Source organism: Vidua chalybeata, chromosome 8 (genome assembly GCF_026979565.1).
Source record: "Vidua chalybeata isolate OUT-0048 chromosome 8, bVidCha1 merged haplotype, whole genome shotgun sequence".
NCBI classification, from domain to species: domain Eukaryota; kingdom Metazoa; phylum Chordata; class Aves; order Passeriformes; family Viduidae; genus Vidua; species Vidua chalybeata.
The window spans coordinates 654488-681574 of record NC_071537.1 but is presented as its reverse complement, the minus strand read 5'-3'; the positions used below and the strand labels follow the sequence as shown (position 1 = coordinate 681574).

General features: G+C 52.8%; 1 protein-coding gene across 15 annotated transcripts in view; it reads left to right on the top strand.

Moving 5' to 3' along the window:
• The window catches only part of JAKMIP3 (Janus kinase and microtubule interacting protein 3), a 65621-nt gene that overhangs the window by 12309 nt on the left and 26225 nt on the right, over positions 1-27087 (top strand). For 9 of the 15 annotated variants that reach the window (XR_008432021.1, XM_053948806.1, XM_053948804.1 and 6 more), the window contains exons 2-10: positions 9776-9913; positions 11428-11622; positions 12711-13208; positions 20213-20428; positions 22054-22173; positions 22593-22739; positions 23153-23284; positions 23753-23788; positions 25140-25199. Coding sequence is in view for 14 of the 15 variants with exons in the window: in XM_053948806.1 (XP_053804781.1) it covers positions 11488-11622; positions 12711-13208; positions 20213-20428; positions 22054-22173; positions 22593-22739; positions 23153-23284; positions 23753-23788; positions 25140-25199 (1344 nt within the window). In the remaining variant the exon portion in view is untranslated. The remainder of the gene's footprint in view (positions 1-9775; positions 9914-11427; positions 11623-12710; positions 13209-20212; positions 20429-22053; positions 22174-22592; positions 22740-23152; positions 23285-23752; positions 23789-25139; positions 25200-27087) is intronic. The other 6 variants (XM_053948811.1, XM_053948810.1, XM_053948814.1 and 3 more) reach the window with 2 other exon arrangements.

Below are 27087 nucleotides of genomic sequence, written 5' to 3'. Positions count from 1 at the left end.
ACTCCGTGTCTTTGGGAGCTGTGGTGTTGCTGATCCGTGGGTAATCAGCACATCTCCAGCTGCCTGACCACTGCAGGTCACCGTGGCCTGAGCTGACATCCCTGAGGGATGGAGCAGAACCACGGAATCATAGAATCACAGAATTGATAAGGTTGAAAATACCCTTGGTGATCATCAAACCCAGCTATTGTCCCACACCATCACCATGTTCACCTCTAACCCATGGTCCTGAGTGCCACATCTGCATTTTGTGAACACTTCCAGGGATGGTGACTCCATCACTGCCCTTGGCAGGACTGGACAACTCTTTCTGTGTAGAGATTTTTCCTGACCTCAAACCCAAACCTCCCCTGGTGCGACTTGAGGCTGCTTGCTCTCATCCTGAGGAATTCAGCTGGGGCCTCTCCTCCCAGCCCCTTGCCCCCCTCCGGAGCCTCTGGGCTCTTCCCTCTCCTCCAGGCCCAGCAGGGCTCTCCCAGCTGTGCCAGCAGGACCTTTGTCCTGTCCCACTTTGCAAGAGCAAAGCAGGAGCTGTGATTTCAGCACAGGAACAGTTAAACGAGGAGGACAATACTCTGTCCCCAAAGGCAGAGTGCCAGGGAGTGCCAGTCCTGGCCTGCCCTGCCTGCTGCAGGCCGGGGTGATGGGCTGGAAGGGCTGGGCTGGGCTGTGGTGGCTGCTCTGGGGCTGGGGGCTGCCCCCAGCACCAGGGACTCAGCTCCTGCCTTTTCCTGGCCAGCGGTGGTTTGGCCCCAGGAGCAGCAGAACGATGGGCAGCTGCTCCCAGGGTTTGTGGTGTGTGATCCCAAGTCAAAGATTCATCTTGCCACCGGAAAAATCGTTTCATTTCCTGCCAGTGCCCACAGGGTGGTTCCTTGTTCTTGCATTAGTACAAAAAAGTAACTGAAACATCCTTTTCACCTACACACTATCAATCATTTAACAACTTCCTCTTCAATGTCCTTCCAAAAAATCACAGAGCCTCACTCTTCTATTACCTGGTTGCACCTATTATGTTTCATTTAGGAGAATTAGGATTAATGAGCACCTACCATTTAGCTTTCTGCAGTATCATAATGCTTTTCCTCTGATTTCACATCTCCTGCCACTGTAATACCTTATTTACATTGCTGTGTGCACAACAGATGTCCTCAGTGATGACTTGATCTTTCCTCCTAAATCTCTGTGTGCAGGATATGTCAAATTGTATTTTTAAATGTAGATTATCTTGTACTTTCATGGATTGAATTTTGTGTTGCTAAGTTACCTATTTTTTCTAATTTGAGGTTATTGTTGTTTTTTGGGGGTTTTTTTGTTTGTTTGTTTGTTTGTTTTTCCTTTTGCCTGCCTTGTCCTCTTTCCTGATTGACCTAGATAATCCTCTGTTGTCAGCAGATTTTTATGTCCTGCCCTTTACCAGGTCACCAGCACACCAAACAGTGCCAGCCCCAGCTCTGGGCCTTGGAGCTTGCAGCTGGGAATCAGCTTTGTGTGGGTCCCCAGCGTGCCTGGAGTTTGTTACACATCACATCACACCACACTGCTCAGTCTCCTGTCGGGGCTGCACGGGGAGGGGCTGTTGGGGTGCCCTGGCTGGGCCGGGAGCTGGGCTCAGGGTCCCTGTGGGCCACATCCAGCTCGGATATTCTGTGATCCCACAGCTCCCGAGCAGTTCATCACAGCAGGGCCCGACCCTGAAGTGTCCTTGTGAACCGGGGATCCAGATTTCCACCCTCGCCTGCCCATCGCCTGTGGGTGCCCGGACTCACTGGGCTCACTCTGCTGCCCCAAGCACAGCCCACGTTCCTCAGCCCCTCTGCCTGCCGGCAGCCGCTGGCTCGCTGGGCAGGGCTTGCTGGGCGTGGGCTTCTGCCCTGGACGTAGTGAACCGTAGGGATTTGTATCCTTTAGATTAAAGAACTCCCAGGCTCCCCCGGAGCGGAGCAGCCACGGCCATTGCTGTTCCCAACGCTGTCCCTCCGGGTGCCCAGAGCTCTGCAGAGCCGCAGTCCCTCCCTCAGTGCCCTGAGAACGGCCAGGCTGGGCTGGGGGGACACATCCCCGCGGGGAGCATCCCCTCCAGGCTGGGGGACACATCCCCTCGGGGAGCGTCCCCTGCAGCATCCCCTCCGGGCTAAGGGACACATCCCCGCGGGGAGCGTCCCCTCCGGGCTGGGGGACACATCCCCGCGGGGAACATCCCCTGCAGCATCCCCTCCGGGCTGGGGGACACATCCCCGCGGGGAGCATCCCCTGCAGCATCCCCTCCGGGCTGAGGGATCACATCCCGCAGGGACCATCCCCCGCAGCATCCCCTCCGGGCTGAGGGATCACATCCCGCGGGGAACATCCCCTGCAGCATCCCCTCCGGGCTGGGGGACACATCCCGCGGGGACCATCCCCCGCAGCATCCCCTCCGCCCTCCCGGCCGGGCAGAGCCCGGTGCGGCGCTCCCGGAGCAGCGGTCGGCACCGGGCGGGTCAGGAGCCAGACGGGCACAGCCCTTCCTCGGCTGAGGATCAGCGCGGTGCCAGCAGCCACTTTCCCCGAAGGAGCAAATGCAGAGGGCTAAACGGCTGGAGAAGGCTGAACTCAAATCCCAGATTACCCAGCTGCCACACTAACCCAGTGCAGGAGCGGGCTGCTCGGAGCTTCCAGCCTGTACCGGGGGCTGCCGGTGGGAACGCTTCCCCGCTTCACGACCAGCACATTTCACAGCGAAAAGCAGGGCCGGTGCTTCTCCTGGTCATCTGCACATCCGAGCGGGAGATTCCTGCAGGGGAGGGGTTCCCCAGGAGGAGGCATCAGCCAGGAGAGGCCACTTGGGAATGAGTCACTTGGCCTCAGAGGTGAACTCCAGGAAGTCAGCTTTAGTATTTTAGTGACCCAATGGAGAAGCAGAATGCAGAAGCAGAGGCAGCTGTCGAGGTTCCTCTTTTCCCGTTTTTTTTTCTTTTTTTTTTTGTTTTGTTTTCTTTTTTTTTTGTTTTGTTTTGTTTTGTTTTTGCTGTTGCTGTTAGTCTTGGTTTAAAAAAAAAAAAAAAAAAAAGGCTATAGAGTTCTTGTGTTGAAAATAAGACTTTCCCAGAGAAATGGATCAGAGAATCCCAGAATGGTTTGAGTTGGAAGGGACCTTAAAGCCTATCCAGTGCCACCCTGCCATGGCAGGGACACTTTCCACTGTCCCAGGCTGCTCCAAGCCCTGTCCAGCCTGGCCTGGGACACTTGGATGGGGCAGCCCCAGCTGCTCTGGGCAGCTTGTTCAGCCTGGGGCGCTTGGACTGGAGATGTGAAGGTGAGGGTGAAGCAGCCTTTCCTTCCCCTGGGCTCTGGGCCTGCCACGGTGCCTGGAGCCTCACACCCCCCTGCCGATGCGTTCAGTGAGGCTCAGGGCAGCTGCAGGCACGCCAGGCACGCTGACTCCAGAGGTTCATGCAGCATTTCAAATGAAATCAGCTCTGAACAATCGGAGTCCAGCTGCAGAGTCCTCAGCGTGTGCCTGTGGTGGGTGCAGAGCCCTCCTGGCAGAGCTGCCCTGGCCAAGGGCAGCAGCACAGCGTCACCTCCGTGCCTCCATACCCCCATGGGCACAGGCTTTGGCTCCTGCCACACCAGTGCTTCCCACTGCTCTGAGCTCTTTCCCGTGTGCCTGCAGCCTTTTCCCTCCCACCTGTTGCTCTGCCTCTCCTCTGGAAACAGGAGCTTTGTTCTGCCAGGTTGGTCAGGGTTTCTGGCTCATTAGCTGGGAGGACATTTTGCCTCTAGGATTTTATTCAGTCATCTTCCAGGGGCTGCTTTTATTATAAAATCCTTTTTGTAATGGATCTTTTCTGTATAGTTGGAAATATTTATTTAGCCAGTGCCTAAAGAGGCTCCAAGAGAGCTGGAGAGGGACTGGAGAAGGGGGAATGGCAGAGGGCAGGGATGGATGGGATAATGGGCAGGAATTGTTCCCTGGGAGGGTGGGCAGGCCCTGGCACAGCTGTGGCTGCCCCTGGATCCCACCGGAACAGTTTCTGTGCTCTGAACTCGATTGCCATCTCTGGATTAGGTCTCTCCCTTTACCTGCCCCAGCAATACCCGTGCTGGTGAAAGCAGCGCCAGGCTCTCGGTTGCTCCATACCTGCCTGCCCCCAGGATGTACCTAAAATTCTCTAGATCTTCCCCAGGGAGCACCTTCCCAGCTGAGCCCGGCTGCAGGGCTGGCACCGGCTCCCAGCAGAGCCCGCCCTGCCAGCCCTCGCCCTGGCACACGGATTGGGAGGGACAGGAATGCTGTTAATCCCTGGCACCGCTGCCCCCGGTGGGTGCCACCCCCTGACAGCACATCCCAGAGTCTGGCCATGCTCCTGCTTTCTTCCGAAATCACTGGTTATGTTTATTTGTGGTGCTGTTGCTTTCTGTTTACTCTTGTGTTTCTCAGCCGAGGATCACGTTCAGTAACAGGGCAGAGGTGGGCTGCCATTAGGGAGGGGACTCACAGCATCACAAAAAGGTCATTTAAACCAGGATATTTAGCAATGAAAAATCAGGTTTGAAATAATCTGATCCTCAGTTTTCCAGGCTGCAGGAACAGCTTTTCACTAGAGCCTGATGGACATCTCCCAGCTGTTTGCATTTGGGAGATTAATCCACTCTCCATTCAAATTCTTCTCTGTTGCTGTGAAATGTCAATTTTTATCTTGCTTTAGAGCTGGGCACACACCTACTGAGAAGAAAAACACACTGTCAAATAGAAATGTAATTTTTGGATAGTCTGGGTCAGCCTAAAGAAAGATTCCTACTCCCATCAGTGGTTTTCCTGCTGCCCAGTTCCTCACAGCTGAATTTAATGATGATGAATCAGTCTGGAAATTAACCTTAATTCTGAAATCCAAAGTGCAGTGGTTTTGTTGCCACTGTTGAGTCTGTTATTTTTCAAGCTCATTTATAAATTGAATAAATCCAAGAACTGAAAATCTTTTATAAGAGTGCAGCAATTAAATACTGCCTTTTCCATCCTCAAATCCAGCTGTGTTGTGTGTTGGTGGCAAAGAGGGTTGGAGAGCAGCATTAAACAGTTATTTAGGGATGTTAATAACATGCTTAAAATGTTTCCATCAAGTGCTTTTGGATCGTGCGATGCCATCTGTGTTACAGTTGATTTAGTTAATTACACAGGCATGGATTCCTTGGGAGAAGGGATGGCACAGCTTGTTTGTGAGCAGGAGAACGCAGTGACACGCTATTAAACTCGTGGAATTGGGTCTGAAATATATTCCTCACTAACAGTCCTCCCCAAATGACGCTGAGTTTCTGCAGTTGAACAGATCACTTGGATGGGTGTGCTCTTGGAGTTTACTGCAGAAACTTCCGTGGATTTTTGTACCTTAAATATTGGGGGTTATCTGAGAAAAAGGAGAAATTACTTCCCTACCTAGTCACCTGTTTTTAATTAATTATTGCTCTTTCTGCAAATTAGCCCTAAGAGCTGTACAGTGGAGCAGGTGTCCTGCTTTAAAACCCACCTGCTGGCATTTAGCAGCAATTGTGGCTGCCAGCACTGCGTTCAGAGACTGTCCTGAGCTGGGACCCACAGGATCACCCCGTGCAGCCCTGGCCCTGCCCAGACCCCCAAAATCCCACCCTGGCATCCCTGGAGCGCTGTCCAAACCCTCCTGGAGCTCTGGCAGCCTCGGGGCCGTGCCCATTCCCTGGGGAGCCTGGGCAGTGCCAGCACCTCTGGGGAAGAGCCTTTCCCTGATATCCAGCTAAACCCCCTGGCACAGCTCCAGGTGCTCCCTATAACCGTAATTAGCTTCATAATTGACATCCAGCCATGGTTTGCACTTAAAACCCAAAAAACCTGTGTGAGGCTTAGGATGTAGAACCAGAGGGTGGGATTTGGATTCCTGGGGGTGGCACAAACAGGTAACTTCACACACAAGGGCAGTCTGCAAGCTGCAAATGTAGATCTCACAAAGGACACCCATCAATGGGTTAAAGCCAACAACGGTGGAAGGATTAATCTTTGAGGAGAAATTCAGGTCAGTTGGGATTTGACATGTGTCTGTTACAGCTGCTGCTGGAATCAATCTAATCCTCAGCAAAACTTTGGCTAGACTTCCATCTGCAGAGATGTCAGGGCTGGGGGATGAGGGGTGGAATTATTTTGAATTTAAAGCAGATATTATTTCATGAAAGATAGGTTTCACAGCTTACTTCACACTGGGAAGCACTGAGCTGGTTTTTCATTTCCCTTGGAAATGGAGACTTGCTCTGCAGCAGGCAGCTGCAGGTACCAGGGTGTGTTAACCTTGCAGCGTGGGGAGCCTGCAACTTCCTCAGCAAGAGCATGGAGCAGTCAGACGTGCCTCTGGGGAGGTCTGGGCTGGGTCACCCACGCTGCTTGTATTTTTTAAAAAAGGAATTTTATCAAATTAGTCTCAATCTGAACAGCACAGAGAAAAAAAAATCCTCATAGAATGTCCAGGGAAGGGAACGGAGCTGGGAAAGGGCTGGAGCCCCAGGAGGGGCTGGGGGAGCTGGGAAGGGGCTGGGGAACTCCTGAGGGAGCTGGGAAGGGGCTGGGGAACTCCTGAGGAGCTGGGAAGGGGCTGGAGAACTCCTGAGGGAGCTGGGAAGGGGCTGGAGGATCCTGAGGGAGCTGGGAAGGGGCTGGGGAACTCCTGAGGAGCTGGGAAGGGGCTGGAGAACTCCTGAGGAGCTGGGAAGGGGCTGGAGAACTCCTGAGGGAGCTGGGAAGGGGCTGGAGCCCCAGGAGGGGCTGAGGGAGCTGGGAAGGGGCTGAGCCTGGAGCAAAGGAGGCTCAGGGGGGACCTTGTGGCTCTGCACAGCTCCTGCCAGGAGGGGACAGCCGGGGGGGTCGGGCTCTGCTCCAGGGAACAGGGACAGGAGGAGAGGGAACGGCCTCAGGCTGGGCCAGGGCAGGCTCAGGGTGGGATCAGCAGGAATTTCCCCATGGAAAGGGGGTCAGGGATTGGCACTGCCCAGGGAGGGTTGGAGTGCCCATCCCTGGAGGTGTCCCCTGGAGGTGGCACTCAGGGCTGGGGACAGGGTGGGGAGGGGGCACAGCTGGGACTCCACGGGCTGGGAGGGCTTTTCCAGCCCCAGTGACTCTGGGATTGGATTCTGTCTGCGAATCCATGGGATCTGCATGTGAAGGAAATGCAGAACAGACCCCTGTGTGCAGGACAATTTGTGTCTTGGCCTGCTCACTGCTTTTCCCATGCAATTCCCAACGGGTTTCCTTCTCACCCTGCAGCTGAGTGAGTGATGCTCTGTTTGTATGGATATATGACAAATGTTTGTGTGGATAAAGGCCAAAGCACAGCTCCAGCACGGGACACGATTGCATGGCTTGGCAGGAAATTCCTTTTCAGAGGAAAACTCGTTTTCTTGCATCTGGCTCTACAGGCTGGTGCAATCCTAAATGGAACGTGGGTATTACTCATGTGAAAAAGTGGGAACTCGGCCATTACATTTTCTTTCTCTCCTAGTATTTCAAGGTGCACCAGAGGCTCAAAAAGATTTGTTTAAACTAATAAATCAGAACAATTTGTCAAAAACAGAGAACAGCAGTGCTCGCAGGGCTGTGGCAGATGTTGGAAATGTTCCACATTTGTAAGAACAGTGTTCTGCTTTCAGATATTGGTACCCTGGGTAGGGATTAATTCACTTATTTTTAACCATGTTGAAACATTCATTTCGGCAACTACTACCTAGAACACACATTTCCCAATTAGTCTTGATGTCTGAATTGCAAGTCAGGAGGCAAAGGGAGCGCTGAGCCCTGCTCAAGGCAGCTCTGATGCATTATTGATGCTGTTTTCAATATCAAACAGGCCAGGAATCAGATGCATAATCTATTCTCCCAGCATCAGAAGCATGATGACCTTTCTGTTCTATTAAGGTGATGTGTCTGATAGCCGCCCCTTCTATGTAACTCACTGGGAAAATAAAGGAAAAATCCAGGGGCAGGTGCCCGGTTTTCCAGGGAATGCCTCCTGTGCCCGGTGCTGTGGGGAGGGGGAGTTTGGGACAGGCCCTGTTGAGGGGCTGTGCTCAGGCACCCCCCGAGGTCCCCACGTGTCCCCAGTGCCAGAGCAGAGCCCCGGGGCAGCAGCTCTGTGTCCCCTCAGCCCGGGAGGAGCCACCTCCTGCCAGCTTCTGGCCCAGCACAGCGCTGCTGACGGGGGAATGGTTCTGTGGCGCGTTTTTCTGGCAGTATTTGTGACAAATGTCCTTTCAGGCCTGGCCTGGCAGCTGGCCCCGGGTCCCAGCTGTGCCCAGGGCGTGCTCCAGCAGACACGGCCGCTCTGGCTGCAGGGCCACTCTTGTGGGAGCACAGGCCACCTCTGTCGTGGCTCCAACAATGGCACTTGTCCCCCTGCACACGCGCAGGCTCGTGGCTGTCGCTGGGAGCTGCCGTGCCCTGCTCAGCCCTGTTTCCTTTCTTAGCCTGGCAATAACAAGCCAGCGTGTCCAGCTCCGTGGGGCAGCTGCCAGGGCTGAGCTCTGCTGGCCCCCGCAGCAGATCTACATCGATATATATCTGTGTATATATATTTATACACATACACACACACACCTGGCTGCAGCATCACCCCTGGGCTCTGCCATCCTGCCTGCTGCTGTGGGGCTGCACATTTGGGACGTTTGGGACATGTTTAGTGGGCACGTGGTCATTCCTGGACTACCCTGTGCAGGGCCAGGAGTTGGAGTTCAATGTTCTGAGCAGGCGCTTGGCATGAAATGTGTCAATTCATACCGTTAAGCCTTCGTAACGTTTTAAAGAAAATGAAAAAGCTGCATCACTGTAGGTGTCAGGATCTGTGGCTCTACAAGCCGACCTCAGGCAGAATTCCCCCCCAGTGAACTCAGCTCCACGGTACCAGCTCCCGAGTTTTCTTTTCTGTAAGCACGCAGATGTAAATTCTCCCAGCCCTCCCTGTCAGGAAGAATCCTGTTAGCAATTGCTCTCTCAAATCCCTGTACCATTCAAATGATGATTTGTCTGCCATCCGTGGAAGCAGTTAAAGCTTGTTGGTCGCTGCTTCCTCAGGTTCTGAACTAACCTGGCTCACGCTGCCTCTGCCTTTGGAGGGAATCCTCTAAGAAAATAATTGTAATGTGCACAAAGGCCTCGTTTGCTGCAGCAGGTACAACTCTGTGCCTGTGGCTACAGGCTGCCCCATTTTTTATCAATAAAGAAAGAGGATTTTAAATCTCCATTGGTGTGTTGTGTCTGCTTACACAAAGCAGCAAGAATCTTAAATGCGAAGAACATGTACTTGTGTTATAGATTTCTCAGGCAATATCTTTAAAATTTAATTTATTTCTATTTCTTTGCCCAAACACGTTTCTTTTTATAGAAACTTCCAGGCTACAAAGTCAGGCACCAGCCTGAGTAACAGCAGAACTGAGACTGTTTGTACCACCTTGCTTTGGACAATTAATATCAGGAGTGTTATTTTATTCTCCCACTTGTTTCTCTAGGTCTCAGCCTCCCTCCTTCCCTCTGACCCAATGTCCTACATGAATTCTCTGGCTCTCAGCAGCTCTGCCCTCCCAAGCTCCAGCCCTCTCCCAGCCTTATATCCCATTTTTGTACCCCCAGAGCAGGTGCCTCCCTTGGCTCTTTTCTCCCTGATAGAGTCAGGCTTTTGCTCTTAGAATTCAAACCAGGATTTTTTTTTTTTATTACAATGTTGTTGTGGAGGCTGGTTCTGTTGCTGTTTTGCTGTTGTCATTTATGGTTACTCTCTCCTTGCAGCTGCCCTGACCTGCTGAGCCCCATCCCTGGACAGGGACAGTGCCTCTGCTGTGGTTGGACCATGAGGGACAGAGCGAGGCACTGAGGGTCACCAGCCAGGAACACTGCTACCCACGTTAACAGGATCGCTTGCAGAAGGTTGGAAATGTTTTCCCAAATCTGAGCACTTTTGAATGGAACTTTGCAGTGTGACCATCCCGTGATTCCATGATTCTATGAAAATAGAATAGAAATAAAATCTTCCCAGTGGTTGCTGTCTCCAGGCTGTGGCAGTGCCGGGGACTGGTCCCTCCTGAACATCCACATCCTCTGCTCTGTGTGCATTCCACATCCTCTGTGCTGTGTGGATCCCACATCCTCTGCCCTGTGTGGGATCCACATCCTCTGCCCTGTGTGATCCCATATCCTTTTCTCTGTGTGAGTACCAATCCTCTGCTCTGTGTGCATTCCACATCCTCTGTGGCGTGTGCATTCCTTGTCCTCTGCCCTGTGTGGATCCCATATCCTTTTCTTTGTGTGAGTACCAATCCTCTGCTCTGTGTGCATTCCACATCCTCTGTCTGTGTGGGATCCACATCCTCTGTGTTGTGTGGATCCCATATCCTCTGCCCTGTGTGGATCCCACATCCTCTGCCCTGAGTGGGTTCCACATCCTCTGTCCTGTGTGATCCCATATCCTTTTTTCTGTGTGCATTCCACATCCTCTGCCCTGTGTGGATCCCATATCCTTTTCTCTGTGTGGATCCCACATCCTCTGCCCTGAGTGGGTTCCACATCCTCTGTCCTGTGTGATCCCATATCCTTTTTTCTGTGTGGATCCCACATCCTCTGCCCTGTGTGGGATCCACATCCTCTGCCCTGTGTGGATCCCACATCCTCTGCCCTGTGTGGATCCCATATCCTTTTTTCTGTGTGGATCCCACATCCTCTGTCCTGTGTGGGTTCCATATCCTCTGCCCTGTGTGGATCCCATATCCTTTTCTCTGTGTGGATCCCATATCCTTTTCTCTGTGTGGATCCCACATCCTCTGCCCTGTGTGGGATCCACATCCTCTGCCCTGTGTGGATCCCACATCTTCTGCCCTGTGTGGATCCCATATCCTTTTCTCTGTGTGGATCCCACATCTTCTGCCCTGTGTGGATCCCATATCCTTTTCTCTGTGTGGATCCCACATCCTCTGCCCTGTGTGGATCCCACATCCTTTTCTCTGTGTGGATCCCACATCCTCTGCCCTGTGTGGGTCCCAGGACAATAATTGTCCAGACAAAGGAACAGGACACCGCCTGGCAGGAGGGTGCAGCCAGGGGGGGACAGGCCCTGCTCCCAGGGAACAAGGGATGGGACAAGAGGCTGCATCAGAGGGGTTCAGGTTGGATATTGGCTACACTGCTCCATGGAAAGGGCTGTCCAGCCCGGGTGTGAAGTGCCCATCCCTGGAGGGCTTTAAAAGCCATGTGGATGTGGCACCTGGGGGCGTGGGTCACCGGCAGCGCCGGGGGCACGGCTGGACTGAAGCCTGGTCCTGGAGGAGTTTTCCAGCCCAACAAAGCTGTGGCTGCACACTTAGCCAGGGAAGCCAGCCCCTCAGCTGGCCCCGGGGCGTGCTGGGCGCTGGTCCCGCTGCCAGGCCGCTGACAGCTCCCTCCTGCAGGCCCCAGAAGATGTAGAGCGGGCGGCGAGCGGCGAGCAGCGGGGCCGGGCCGCCCTCACCATGGCCAAGAGGGGCTCCGGCAGCCGCGCCAGGGGGGACAAGCCCGACGCCTTGGCCGCCCTGCAGGCTGCCAACGAGGAGCTCCGGGCCAAGCTCACCGACATCCAGATCGAGCTGCAGCAGGAGAAGAGCAAGGTGGGCAGCTTCCCCTCCTGTGAGCGCAATTCGGTGTCGTTCGGAAAGTTCCGGAATTCCCTCTGCTGGTTCTTCTCTTCCCCTTGCACGCTAATTTCCTTTGGGTTTTGCACTCAAACTCCTCCAAACCGAGTGCTCGTACAATACTAAACCTCAGCTCTGCCTCCTGCCCTAATTCCCAAATCCAAGGAGACACAGCTTCTCCCTCAGCCTTTGGGAGAGGGACAGCGCATGGGGCTGGAGCCTCGGCTCCAAGAGTTTCCAGCCCTCACCCTCACACTGCTTCTCAGCAAGAGCATGGAATATTAACTGGCTTTTCCCCAATTCTCCAAATCACTTTCCACTGATAGACTTTGGGGGGTTCTCGGTTCCAGAATAGAAGTGTGTTACCATGCAGGGACAAATGATAGTTTGCATTTTTCCATGAATTTGCATCACTATTAGGCATTTTAGACCATGAATCTGACACACGGGTGTAAGTAAATAGAACATCTGTTGATCCCTTTGCTGTGCAGCAGCATTTGCAGCTCTAAGGCTGAGGACTTTGTTTTCCTTCTCCCTGTCCTTCACAGCCACTTCTGGCCACGGCCTCTCTAGAGTTTATGGCACAGTTTTAAACTGAAACATCACTTGAGCCTTGTGTGGTCAGGTACAGTCAGTTATTTCTGCTGAATTATTCATCACTTCAAAAGCAGCTGGTAAAATGCAGCTGTCTGGGGCTTCTCAGGAGCTTGCACAGAGCTGTTTGTGCCCTGCCTGTGCACGTGCAGGTTTGGCCTGCGTGCCTGAGCGGGCCAGAGTGATGGCCTTGGCACCTGATTTGTCCCTTATTTTGGGGGTAATGTGCTGTGAGAGCTTCTGCAGAATAAAGTAAAGACTCAGACTTACTCAGAAGGTCCTGAATGTGTATTAAACATGAGCCTGCAGTGAAAGAAAGGTCTTTGCTACCACCAGTTTGTAGACACAGACATATCAGCATTGAGGTGTAATAGTGCAAAGTCATCTGTACCATTTTTAAACAATATCTTTATGTGTATTCATGGTTTGGTTGATTGAAAATATTACACTTTTTTTGATTTTCCTTATAGGTCAGCAAGTTGGAAAGGGAGAAAAACCAGGAAGTGAAGCAGATCAAGGAGCACGAACAGCATAAAAGCACAGTGGTGGTCACAGAGCTCAAAGTCAAACTCCACGAAGACAAAATGAAAGAGCTCCAAGCTGTTCGAGAAACTCTTCTGAGGCAGCACGAAGCTGAGCTGCTCAGAGTAATAAAAATTAAAGACAATGAAATCCAGAGACTCCAGACCCTGCTCAACGCCGTGCGTGACGGGGCCCCGGACAAGGTGAAAACCGTGCTGCTCACCGAGGCCAAGGAGGAGGCCAAGAAGGGCTTCGAGGTGGAGAAAATCAAAATGCAGCAAGAAATTTCCGAGCTGAAGGGGGCCAAGAAGCAGGTGGAGGAGGCTCTCACGATGGTGATCCAAGCTGACAAAATGAAAGCAGCGGAGATCAGGAGTGTGTATCACCTGCACCAGGAGGAGATCACCCGCATCAAGAGGGAGTGCGAGAGGGAAATCCGCAGGCTGGTACGTGTCGCCCTCTGCTCTGTCACTGCTGCTCTTGGCAGGAAAAGATCCGTGCTGGGCTCCCTGGGCGGGTGTGGGAACGCTGGGGCTGCCTCCAGCTCTGCTTACATTCACCAGGAGAAAGGGCAAGCTGGTTTTGAAGAGTGTTAGGATGTTTTGTGAGAAAGTTCTTTGCCCACGTGAGGGCCTGTGGGTGTTGTGCACGTTAAAGGTAGCAGGAAGAGCCCTCAGGCTCCTGGCTGGTCAGGGAAATGCTGCTACAGTTATGTGTCTTGGGTTATGCCCCTATTTCCTCACCAAGCCTTCCTTCCTGATCCACCTTGGTCCCTCCCTTTCCCTGCCTTTGCTGGTTCATCCCTGAACATCCCATAGTGAGGCTTACACAATCCCAAATGCTCTTTTCTGCACCCCTGAGTGCCACCCACGCAGCAGGGCGTTCGGGGGGGCTCCTCTCCATGCCCACCGTGGTGGCTTCCCCAGGACAGGGGCTGGTTCTGCCCCTGTGTGGCTCCCACCTGAGCAGGTGGCTGGGATCTCACCTGGCCCTCGGGGACCCTCGGGGACCCTCGGTGTGTGGCTGCTCAGCCTGCCCTCACCTAACCCAGCACTTGATGCTCAGCTGCAGCAGCTCCGCTCTCTAAGGCAAGAGCTTCGCACCTGTGGCTTTGGAGGTTTCCTCTGGCACGTGTGGGACCTGGCTGGGGATGGTGGTGGTGCTTGCAAAAGGGGGGAAACCCCTGTGGGAGGGAGCTCCCTCACAGGGAAGCCCTTGCAGCACCTGGTGGGGCTCGGGGGGTTCATTGCTGCTGTCTCAGCCCGGCACTGCTGAGTCCCTGCGGGCTGCTGCCCTGCCCGGGGGCCTGGGGACACAGCCCTGCCCTCCTGCTGTGTGTTTTGGGTCTCGTCTCACTATCAGTGTGGTGTCACCATCGTTTTGTGTTTGCCATGCTGCTTTACAGCACTCCTGTCCTGGTGCAGACCCAGCCAGGTCTCTGCTCAGTCATTAGCCCTTAGCTGGTCTCCTGTCACACCATGACACGAAATGGCTCACACACGTTAGATGCAAAAGGGGGGAGAAGAGGAGCAACAAGAGAGAGCTTTAGTTTTTGACTCTGCAATATACAGAATCCCAAAAGTGGCAGTGGATTGGAGGATGGAATTGCCACCTCTCCAACCACACTGGCCAAGCCAACAGCCCATCAATTCTCTCCTCCCACAAAGAAGAATGCAGAACAATCATTATTTCTGGTCAACCACACTGGTCAAACCAACAGCCCATCAATTCTCTCCTCCCACAAAGAAGAACGCAGAACAATCATTGTTTACATGAACATGTGTGAGAACTCCGGTAGAAATACGTAAACATCAGAAGGCATAGATAACTTTTAGAAGAACTTTGAAACTTTTAAAAGAACAGGGTGACATTATCCAACCTCTAAATACATTTAAATGCCCAAGGAGCTTGCAGCCTGGCCCCAGATCAGAAGTGTGACCACGCTGCAGAGACCCCTGCAGGACCTCCTACCCTGGAGGATGCTGCTACAGCATCACCTGAGCCCCAAAGGGCCTGGCAGGGACTGACACCAGCAGTGGAGTGTCCCCTACCTTTATTTAGCCCTCTCTTCTCTCAGACTTTAGCTGTTAAGGTTTTTTTCATAGATTAGTTTGTTTTTATGAAGAGGATATTAAAAATCATTTATAACCAACTGCTTTATTGATGCTGTTCAAATATCCTGCAGTGTAAGTACCTTCTTCTCTAACCACACATCACTGGTGCATTGATTTCATTCAGCACAGTGAATGGGGGGCTAATGGACCTCCTAAATAAACTTGCTGTGTCACATGGAAAGGCCCTGCTAATGGCCTTTAATGCAGAAGCTGTAAGATAAATATGCTCTGAGTTATAGGGAACAGAGTGGTTCAACGGGATGTTATCTAAACTGCCTTTGGAAATCAAACTTTTTTACAGTTCCTGCTTGAAAGAATCAGATTGGCTCGCTGCACCAATGAAATTACCTGATGCCATGATTTTAGCAAGCCCTGAGTGCCTCCGGGGTGGACTCGAGGCTCTCAGCTCCGTGGCCTCCACCTCAGTTATTTTGGTGGGAGCTCCTGGCACCTTGCAGGGAGGGCCCTGATGTCTGGGGTGAAAGGCTGAGCAGTGCCCTGGTGACAGAGAATCAGGGACTCTCTGACACAGCTTCAGGGCGTTTTCTGTGCTTGCACTGGCTGGCAGTCTGTGACAGGAGGAGAGGGAACGGCCTCAGGCTGGCCCAGGGCAGGCTCAGGGTGGGATCAGCAGGAATTTCCCCATGGAAAGGGGGTCAGGGATTGGCACTGCCCAGGGAGGGTTGCAGTGCCCATCCCTGGAGGTGTCCCCTGGAGGTGGCACTCAGGGCTGGGCATGGGGCACAGCTGGGACTGGAGGCTCTGTGATTCTGGGTGTTCCCCAGATAAACCCCCAGCTCTTCAGTGCAGTTATTGCCAGGATGCCAAAGGCTCCAGCCCATTCCCATGGGGCAGGGCTGGCAGCTCCCAGCTGCAGGCAGCACAGGGGAGGCAGTGGGGTGTTTTTAGGGTGCTCTGCCCCCGGGGCTGTGCTGGCACACGTGGCTGTGCTGTTTGTGCCTGCACGGGCTGGTTCAGCTCACCCACTTCAGCTGGCTCACAGCCTCAGGGGTGGCACTGCAGAGGGTGAAATCCCCTCGCAGATGGCAACGAGTACGTGTGGCAACAGCCTCCTTTGGAGAGCATGTCTAATTTTAGTCAACCGTTCTTAAATTTCACTTTGTGCATTTTAAACCGCCTTAAAATACTGCACGGCTGTGTTTAATGACATTTGTATGGGCAGGAGCACTCCCTGCTGGGTGTGTGCACAGCCAGGGGAAGCAGCTTTCAGCCTGGAGTGTTCCCCAAGCTTAACTGGCCTTGATGCTTGCAATGGGGGCCAAAATGCAGTGTGGGAAAGAGCCTTTAAACTTTAATTAACTCTAGGCTGGTCAGGAAGGAGAGGTTCTGCACAGCCATGGCCACTGCAGCCTCCTCACTCCCATCTCCTCTGTCAGGGGACTGAGAAATCAGAAAAACTGAGGAAATGGGATTTGCTAGCTCCTGGGGAGTGGTTATTTTCAGTCTAGATAAACTTTAGTTGATTATGAGTAGCAGCAGCTTTAATAACCTGTGCAATCCCCCTGTGAGACCAGTGGACGTGGAGAGCTTCACGGCTCCCTGCTGGCAAAACCCCACAGCCAAAGAGGGGATCGAGGTTCTGAGCACCATCCTGACCCTCTGTGTTCCCAGAGACCCTGAGCTCGGCCAGGCAGCGGTAAATTAGTGAAGATGTCTGATGGAAAGGGTGGGATCAGATGGAAGGCTAGGAAGCTGACTTTTCAAATATTGATTTTATTGGTGATTGATTTAGTCTTTACCCTCTGCTTTTGATTCCCCCGTGTGCTGAGAAACCCCCATATGTGGGATTATAAAGGTGGCACAGCACCTGAAAGGTAGACACGTGTTCAAGGTGAATTGTTCCTTCTTCCACCTGTGGATTTTTCAGTCATTTGTGGCTTGGTCCTCATTTACCACTTTTTTTTTTTTTCCAACTAAACCTGGGCTGAAGGATTTTGCTGTATATAAAAGCCAGAAGACAACATCACTCCTACATTTAGGAGGGTCAGGAAAGCTCCTCGTCCTGAGGGATTCCTTTCACGTCTCACAGGCCAGCTGTTAACAACATTGTTCTCCATGGACCTAAACAAGGAGTTCTTGTTTCCTGGGCTGTAGGCACAGTGTTGTAGTGCTCCAGCACACCTGACACAGGGCTCGGGCTGGGCCTGGGGGCCTCTGGGAGAGCTTGGCAGCTCCTGTGGGGTTGTGCCTCCAGCAGGAGCTCTGGAGCCCGGGCATTCATGGGTTTACCAGGGGCACTGATGATTACGCTGGCCTTGGACCAAGCTGGGCTTCCAGCTCCCTCCCAGCCCCAGCCAGGGCCAGGACAGGAGGCAGTGGGGATGGCTCTGGAGAGGGAGGGGAATGAGCAGGGTGTGTGTCCCCTGTGCCTGAACCCTTCTCCCAGGGCTGGCACACCCCATGGCCACCCTGCCCCCTCCCAGCTGGGCATCTCATCAGCCAGGTGCCAGCGCCCTGGCAGCCCCATCGAGGCTGGGACAGGTGTCCTGGCGTGTCCTGATGCCAGCTCAGACCGTGGGGAGATGTGCCTGCACTGGACAGGGCTCCTCCTCCGTGCCTCCTGCCTGGGGGATGCCTTTGATCCCAGGCACCGGCAGCTTCAAGGCCATTTTTGGCAGCATCCGTCAACTTGCGAGGGCCCCGGGAGTTTTGCAGGGACGGGTGTCCCACCCAGGACCCTACAGCCGGGTTCGAATGAGGATGGCAATGACAACTTGAAGAGTCACGGCTGGAAGCACGGCTGCTGCTCTGTAATTGGCACCAGCTGTGCCGGGGCTGCCTACCAGCGAGCAGGCACATAAATATTCAGCAGCGTTCATCCGGCCCCGGAGTGCAGCGGGCGCTGCCGGGTGGCTGGGTGGGTGCTCCTGCCCCTTCCCGGCTCCGGAGCTCCTGCAGGGTGGGAGCAGGGAGAGCAGCCAGAGCCCCGGTCAGGAGCAGCAGAGCCCAGCAGAGCCCAGCACGATGCCAGGCTGGCCCTGCCCCAGGGCTGCCTGCCCACGGACCCGCGCCGCTGCCAGTGAGTCCTGGGGGCCCCTCGGCCCTGCCTCCCCCTCCTCTCCTCCCTGTGCTCAGGGACATCTTTCCCTTCCATCTCTGCTGTTTCCACGCTGTCTGTCTGTCAGGGGGCTGCAGGCACTGGACTTGTGCCGGTGTCATGTATGGGAATTTACTCAGGTGAAGGAAGATGTCGGTGCTGATGGTTGCTTGTGGTTTATGAAGGTTCTGTTTAGGGTTTTTTTTTTTTTTTCTGGAAAACAAACCATTAGTGAAATGCTGTGAAATGTTTTGTGTTTTCTCATCTCTTTGTTCCTCCCAATTTCATGTGTTGCCTTTGTTGTAATATTGTCTTTGTTTCCATATAATAGGAATCAACTAGCCAATATTCTGCTTATTTTAAACAAATAATCATTTGATGATGTGTTATCTTTTCATCTGTGCATCCATTTAGACTTCTCCTCATTAGGCATTTAGCAGAAAGAGCTCAGGTGCTCTGGAGCACCTGTGTCTTTGTTTCATGCAAAGTCAGGAGGCGCTGCCTTCATGGACATTGTTGAAAGGATCGTTAGTCAATGGCACCTAAAATCCCTTTCATTTGCTGCATTTTGCTTTCCTGATACCTGTGTGACCTGCCAGCACCTGCCCTGGGTGGGCCACGTTGGCATTTACTGCAAACAAACTCCTTGGAGTGACTCTTGACTCCCTATGTCGTTTTTTTCCAGGTTTACAGACAAAGCAGAGATAAAAGTATTAGCACAGCTCTTACAAGGAAAAAATGTTGTTATTTGAAGCAGGCCAGGTTTAAAAACTGACCGTTGAAATTAAATGTCTGAAGGCTCAAAAACCGATGGCAAAAATCTTGTGTTTCTGGAGTCTGAAAGCAGCTGGCAGACCCTGAGGGATGGGTGTGATTTCTGCCTTCCTTGGAATCCACTCGTGCTGTGACTGCTTCTGCAGCTGTGGGTGTGATGTGCTGTGGGGTCCAGCGTGGGCAGCACCCCGCCCAGCTGGGCTGGGATCAGGGATTCCCTTCGCTGGGCTGGGATCAGCTGGGCTGGGATCAGCTGGGCTGGGATCAGCTGGGCTGGGATCAGGAATTCCTTCATTGGGCTGGGATCAGCTGGGCTGGGATCAGCTGGGCTGGGATCAGCGATTCCCTTCGCTGGGCTGGGATCAGAGATTCCTTCACTGGGCTGGGATCAGCTGGGCTGGGATCAGCTGGGCTGGGATCAGGGATTCCTTCACTGGGCTGGGATCAGCTGGGCTGGGATCAGGAATTCCTTCATTGGGCTGGGATCAGCTGGGCTGGGATCAGCTGGGCTGGGATCAGCTGGGCTGGGATCAGGGATTCCTTCACTGGGCTGGGATCAGCTGGGCTGGGATCAGGGATTCCCTCCACTGGGCTGGGATCAGGGATCCCTTCACTGGGCTGGGATCAGCTGGGCTGGGATCAGGGATTCCCTTCACTGGGCTGGGATCAGGGATCCCTTCACTGGGCTGGGATCAGCTGGGCTGGGATCAGGGATTCCCTTCACTGGGCTGGGATCAGGGATTCCTTCATTGGGCTGGGATCAGCTGGGCTGGGATCAGCTGGGCTGGGATCAGGGATTCCTTCACTGGGCTGGGATCAGCTGGGCTGGGATCAGCTGGGCTGGGATCAAGGAATTCCTTTGCTGGGCTGGGATCAGTGATTTATTCACTGGCAGGACCCAGCCACCCTTGTGAACTCCAGCCAGACCCCAGGGGTCGGATCCTGGCTGATCCCACGGGATGTGCACAGGCAAACAGGGAAGGAGAGCATTAGAGGTCACTGGGCATCTGTCATTTAAGCACTTTATGATTTTGCATAATGTTTATTATGTGTAAGTAAAACCTCTCATGGAATTGCTCACAAGGGAGACTTTTGGAAAAAAACAATTTAAAAAATTAATATTTCTTCTAGGAATTTTGAAAATTTAAAGGATACTGAGGTTTCAATATTTTTCTTTAAAAATTATTAATCCACGCTTTCTAGAGGTGACATCCAAGCAAAAATGCTGCAGAATCGTTGAGGTGTTTGAGTGAAGCGCTCAAAGTGTGACGTGAATGTCAAGCTTTAATTTTCTTGGGGCGGTTCTGCAGCGGTGATAGGAGTTCAGGCCACGTCCCGGTGTTTCAGCCTGCCGAAGGAGGGGTTGTTTCCTGAGGTGGCCCTGGAGAAGGGCAGCGCTGGCTCGCCGTCGCTGTCGCCGTGGCTGCGGGGTGGTGGCAGGGCAGCGGTGCTGTGCTCTGGGTGCTGCCGAGCCCTGTGTGATTGTCTTCTCTTCTCCTTGTAGATGGAGGAGATTAAGTTTAAGGACAGAGCAGTCTTCGTGCTGGAGAGAGAGTTAGGGGTGCGAGCCGGGCATGCTCAGAGACTGCAGCTCCAAAAGGAGGCTTTAGATGAACAACTGTCCCAGCTCAAAGAGTCTGACCGGCATCTGAGCAGCCCCAAGCGGGAACTTCCTTATGCAAGTGGTGCAGGAGACGCTTCAGATCATTCGGGAAGCCCCGTAAGCACTTCCACGTGGTTTCACCTGAACGAGCGACCAAACGAGTGACAGAGTCTTGATGAGTGCACCCTGGAGCAAGAGCTGTCCCATGGCTGTGCAGGGGCCCTGAGGCACCCGCTCCGTGCTCTGGTTTTTGTCGTGCCCAAAATTGAGATTTCCAACCAAACCTCGCCATGGGAGAGCTTTTGCTTTCTGTCGTTTTGTTTCCCGGTCGGTTTGGTTTGGTTTTGTCGGCAGGGTGGAATTCCTCTGTTCTCTCTCTCCTTTTCCTCACTGTGCCATGCTCAGCCACCCGCCTTAGCTGGACAGTTTGACGCGATTCTGCCAACAAACGATGCAAATGCATTTCTCACCAAGTGCTGTTTGTGTGCAAGCTCTCGGAGGCGCGAGCTGCGGCTTGGGGAGCAGATGTACGAGGCCAGTTCCAGAGGGAGCGGGGAAGGCAGGGCAGGGCAGCAGGGCCCCTGCAGCCCCCCAGGGCCCCCCTTTCCTGCTGCTCACTGTCAGCAGGGCGCAAGGTGAGCCAAAGACCTCCTAACCTGTTCTCTGCTGTTTATTCTCTGCAATAGCCAGCACATTCGATTGGAGTCACCCTTCCACAGTGGCTTTTGCAGTGTAACTCTGGCACCTCCCTGCCGGGGCTCCCCTTTGCCCAGAAAAGCCCTCGGGTAACTGCCCTCGTGCCTCTGACTGCCTCTGACGTGTGCAGGCTGTCCTCATTGCTGATCCTCATCAAGATTTCTTTTGCAACAGCCTTGATTCTCTCAGGACAAGTGTAAAACTTATACCTGAGCAAACCAATCTATTTTATTCTTCGGCCCAAGCCTCTCCTGCACCTGTTGAATGAGGAACCCTAGACCTCCCAAAAGTGCCACCAGCACTGTGGGCGCTAATTTGCCTCTCTCTAGTTGTACTCAACTTCTGCCAAAGACCAGAACAAGTTGTAGAGAAGGGGAAAAGTCTGTCACGTTTGTCAGTAGCTGTAACTCCTCTCTGATTCTGAATGAGAACACACCTACCTATATCTCTATTCATTTCTAATTTGATTGAAGCATTTTCACTCAGATAAAGGGCTACTACCCCTGTGGCCTTACGAGTGACCCTTTAGGACCCCATAAGGGCCACGGCTTTCTGGGAGAAGAGCTTATTCAATGCACAATTGCATGGATTTTCCCCATTCAGTAATTCAGTAATTTTAATACCAGTTTCTTATGACCAAGTCCTCAGAGTGGGCGATGTGTCTGAAGCTCTCAGTTCAACAGTGGCATCATTGGAACACGGCCTTCAGTTTTGATATTTTCTGTTGTTTCCAAGTTTACCATTTGTAAACTCTGTGGTTGCGCATTTGTATTGTCACATTTGTGACGTATTTGCATATGCATATATATATATATACATATGCATATACATACCTCTGCATTTGCATTCTTTGTTACATTTCCACTCCTGACTCTCCATGGGTCTCACCCTGCAGCTTTCCATGGTCAGTTGGGTCCCATGGGTTACACAGTGCGCAGAAACGTTTTAAAGTGCTTGGATTTGGGCAAAGAAGAAGTTTGAGCTTTGCCAATGCGCTCTTGCGTGCGCACTTATGAACAGTTATTTGCAGTTGATCTTTGTTTTAGGAACAGCAGTTGGATGAAAAGGACGCCCGGCGCTTCCAGCTGAAAATCGCGGAGCTGAGCGGGATCATCCGCAAGCTGGAGGACAGGAACGCGCTGCTGTCGGAGGAGAGGAACGAGCTGGTGAGTGCAGCAGTGCCAGGGCTGTGCAGTGCCGTGCTGCCCTGTCCCAGGGACACCCCGGGGTTTGCTCCTGAGCTGCCTGCAAACGAGGGGCTGCCTCCTGCTCAGCTCGCTGCTCGGGCTGTGCCGCGGCTCTCCCCTCTGGCCTTGAGCAACAATGGATTTTTAAGATGGCATTCGCTCGAATCGTATGTGTTTTCTTTTTAAAAATAAGTACATTCCCCACACTGAATGCTTGCTACACAGGCAGAATATCTTCTCATGTGGGAATGCTCTCTCCCCAGTGGAAAATCCCAAGAGGTTTTGATCAGTTCTGCTTTGCATCAGGAGAAAATACTTCTAGTGTAATTGTTACAGAAAGTAGTTAATATATTTGATGAAAAAGCTCCAGAGGTGTTATTTTTCTCTTTATCTTTCAGTTGAAACGTCTCAGAGAAGCAGAAAGTCAGTATAAGCCCATTCTGGACAAAAACAAACGCCTCAGTAGGAAGAATGAGGAGTTGTCACATGCCTTACGTCGAATGGAAAATAAATTGAAATTTGTGACGCAGGAAAATATTGCCATGGTGAGCGCCTGTGCTCCTGGGAGAACGTGGGATGAGGAGCTGGTGGGGCTCAGGGAGCCAGGCCCTGGCCCACACTTGCAGGTTCCATGGGAAACTCTTCCATTCTGGCCAGGTCCCTTCCAACCCAAACTAATCTGGCATTCTGTGGTTCACCTTCAAGTTTCCTGCCAGAACCCCCTCATAATCCCTGGGAACGCTGCACCTGTGACCCTGCCCCTTTTCCAGCTGGAGGAGCAGGACCATCTGGCACGTTTGGAGCCCGGATGTGAGGCTCAGCAAAAGGGGAGCAGGAGAGCTGCCAGGGCAACCATTACAGAGATGTTTTTTACTTGCTGTAAAGGGAAGGGCCAGACAAGTCCCTGGCAAAGCCCCCTGATCATTTCCTCTTCTGCCCTGTGGTTTTTGGATTCTAGAGGCAAAGAACTGGAGCAATAAGGAGACCAAGCTCCCTAAATGACCTTGACCACAGCCAGGAAGAAAGGGAAGTGGATTTCCTGAGACTACAAGTTATTGAGCAGCAAAACATCATTGATGAGCTCTCCAAGGTAGGATGGAAGGCTGCTGCTCTCACCTGAGAGTGCCCAAGGGCAGATCAGAGGAAACCCAGGGAAGGGCTCCTCGAGGTTCTGGGAGCTGATGGGCAGCAGGGGAACCTGGCAGGCATTTCTGTGCTTAGTGGTAATAGAATTATCTGTGGTGTGGTGTTTGGGAAAACCCTTTCAGTCTGCATTGGCCTGGCCTGATAGAACCATGTCCTTGCATGTGCTGGTGGCCAGATGTGGGAGGGAAAGTTCAGCTCCTTCAGCTGGACACACCACTGGGGCTGAAGATTCCTGTGTGCAGGGAGGGGTCTGCAATCCTGGGCTTGGGGTTTTGCCTCCTTCTTAACACGTTCTCTTGGAAACAAAAAACACCAAAATCATGATACTCCTCTAGAAAATAACTTCTATTTCTTCCCTTTCTTTTTAAGCCTCTGACATTATTGCTGACATTATTTCATTCTTTTTCCTTAGACCCTGGAGACTGCTGGCTATGTGAAGAGTGTCATGGTAAGAGTGACATTAACTTCCTCCTCATTTATATGTGCTTTAAATTGCTGTGCATGGAAAGCAGGCAGGGTACAATAATGTTTATTCTCCCTTCCATCTGTGCTCAGCAGTGAGCTGACCCAGGGGTTTCCTCAGAGCAGATTTTTTATCAACAGTTGTTCACGAGAGAAAAGCACAGTGATGGTGGGGAGGAAAGCTTTAATCCCACCACCTGCCCTGATGGCTGAGGGCAAGTGTCCCCATCTCCAGGGCAGCTCTGTCCCCTTGGAGCTGCATTTTTTCACTCTGGCTGCCCCTGGCTGTGTGTGACCCACACCAGGGCGTGCTCAGCCCCATGTGCTGTGGCGGGCAGGGGTGTGTGGGGTTCCACCTCTGATGGGTATTGATGGGATGTGCTGATCCCATTGCCAGGCAGTGTTCCATTGTCCCTGCTGCTGGCCTGGGACTGCCACCAGGCTGGGCAGCAGCCCCTGTCAGCATCCCCAAGGTCACCACACCCTTGTACCCAGCGGGCAAAATGGAGCATCTGAGGGTTTCCCCTTTAGAGCTTCCCTCTCTGCAGTCCTGGGCTTTACGAGTCCAGAACAGAGACTTTTCTCTGAGTACTGTAAAAAATCGACCTAATACCACAAAGAGGAAGGAATTCTCCCATGGCAGGGTGGGCAGCCCTGGCACAGGTGCCCAGAGCAGCTGTGGCTGCCCCTGGATCCCTGGCAGTGCCCAAGGCCAGGCTGGACACTGGGGCTGGAGCACCTGGGACAGTGGGAGGTGTCCCTGCCCATGGCAGGGGTGAAATCAGGTCCCTCTCATTCATTTAATGTCCTTCCCACCTGGAATTTCATTATTCTATTATTTCCTCCGATTGGAAAAATTGTTGGCAGCAGTAAAGGCTCAAACCTCACTCCCAGAGGCACAGGAAACCTGCAGATCCTTAGAGAAGGAGCTGAGCCTGGAAGTGCAGAGTCCAGAGAGGCCCTGCAGTGTGTGCAGTGGGGTGTGTGCCCCTTCCAGAGCCACCAGCAGCCACCAGGGACAGGGCCAGGAGCAGAGCCAGGGCAAGGGCTGCAGGGCTGTGCTCACCCAGGGAGCAGCTCCGAGGGGACACCCAAACTCTCAGCATAAGGCTTACCATCAGCTTTATTCTAGTTTGATCATCATGGACATAAAGAGCAATTTCTAGTTGTCTGTGGCAAACCTGGAAGATGTTGGAGTAAATAACCCGGGAGTGGTGACAGTGTGGGACAGTGGCCAGCAGGGACAGTCCTGTCTGTTGCTTTCCCAGTGGCTCCTTGTGGTTAATTCCAATCGCTGCTCTCTGAAAACAGCTAACACGTGTCTCTGACTCTTGCAGGAACGTGATAAGCTGCTACGGTTCAGGAAGCAAAGGAAAAAAATGACAAGAATTCCTAAGGTAAAAAACAAAACCTTCTGCGGTGACATGCTGATGGACAGTGCTGGGTGCTCAGAGCACCTCAGGGCCATGGCAGTGCTCTCCTCAAGGGTCTGCAAATGGGTCCTGAACTTGAATTTGGGCCATGGAGTTCAAGGACATTGACAGACTGGATTGGGATATTCAGGGAGGGGCAGGGGACCTGTTTGCATCGAGCATTCTGAGCCTTTTCATGCTCTGCATTTACCCTGTGGGGCTTTGGTGGGATGTGGTTGTCTTAAGAGCAGACAAATTTAATGAATTAACACATCTCCAAACGATCTTCTAATGGTGCTGCCTGAAAACATGTGTACCTAGTAAATAATTCATGATGGAGTTTAGTAACATGTGAAAATTGCTGGTTAGGGAAGCAATGGCTGGAGCTCAGGGAAAAGGGAATGTTGGTTAATGAGGGCTTGGCAGGGTGTTAATGTAAATATTCACACTAGAATGTCACAGCAAGGTTTAATGTCAGGGCTGCCAGTGCGCTGTGATCCACAGATGAACAATTAGAGTGAGGCTGGAGCTAATGAACCTATGAATAACTAATTGAGGTCGATGGGAGATAACTCCTGTCATCCTGAAAATCACATCCAGGATTTCCAGGGAGTCACAGTTCTGTCTCTCTGAAAGCTGGGTGGGGCTTTGGACAAGGGCTGGATGGATGGGATATTGGGAACTGGGAATTGTTCCCTGGCAGTGCCCAGGGCAGGCCCTGGCACAGGTGCCCAGAGCAGCTGGGGCTGCCCCTGGATCCCTGGCAGTGCCCAAGGCCAGCTTGGATGGGGCTGGAGCACCTGGATCAGGGGAAGGTGTCCCTTCCACATTCTGGGATTCTGTGATTCTCCTTCAAAAGTTACCCACTGCAAATTAAAACCAAAGGCCAAAATCTAGGTATGTTTTTGTAAATCATAATTAAAAGTACCTTTAGATCTGTGAAGCGTTGTCTTTGATTTTCAAGCATTTACAGTAAATCTTTCTTCACCACCATTCCCTTAAACAAAAAGCAGCTTTGAGTGGAAAACTGGATTTCTTCAAACCATAGACACATTGCTGTGGTGATTAACTTCAAGTGAAATGTTTTTGAAGCTCTGGCTTTTCATGTGAAAGCTGTGCTGCTGACAGGACAGACACCATGGTGGTGACAGTGGATTAAAAGACATTTCAGCGCGCGGCTCTCCCCTCGTGCTGAGGTGAACACCCAAAATTAAAGGGGTGTTTGGAAGTGAAATGCACGGAAGCAGGCAGGGCTGGGAGGTGTCACAAATACGCCAGTTCAGGGATTCAGGCAGCTCCAGGCACCGCCTGGGCTCGCTGCGCGGGTGAAGGTTTTACAAACACACGCGGGAGGGACTGGGCCGGGTCGGGAAGAGCAGCAGGGAGAGAATTGCCAGAGCCTGGAGCCGGGGGGCTGCAGGTGCCGCGCTCAGCCCCAGGGCCGTCTGTCTGTCTGTCCAGTGCAGGGGCTGTCTGTCTGTCCAGTGCAGGGGCCGTCTGTCCAGTGCAGGGGCCGTCTGTCCAGTGCAGGGGCCGTCTGTCTGTCTGTCCAGTGCAGGGGCTGTCTGTCTGTCCAGTGCAGGGGCCGTCTGTCTGTCTGTCCAGTGCAGGGGCCGTCTGTCTGTCTGTCCAGTGCAGGGGCCGTCTGTCTGTCTGTCCAGTGCAGGGGCCGTCTGTCCAGTGCAGGGGCTGTCTGTCTGTCTGTCCAGTGCAGGGCAATCTGTCCAGTGCAGGAGCCGTCTGTCTGTCTGTCCAGTGCAGGGGCCGTCTGTCCAGTGCAGGGGCTGTCTGTCTGTCCAGTGCAGGGGCTGTCTGTCTGTCTGTCCAGTGCAGGGGCCGTCTGTCCAGTGCAGGGGCTGTCTGTCTGTCCAGT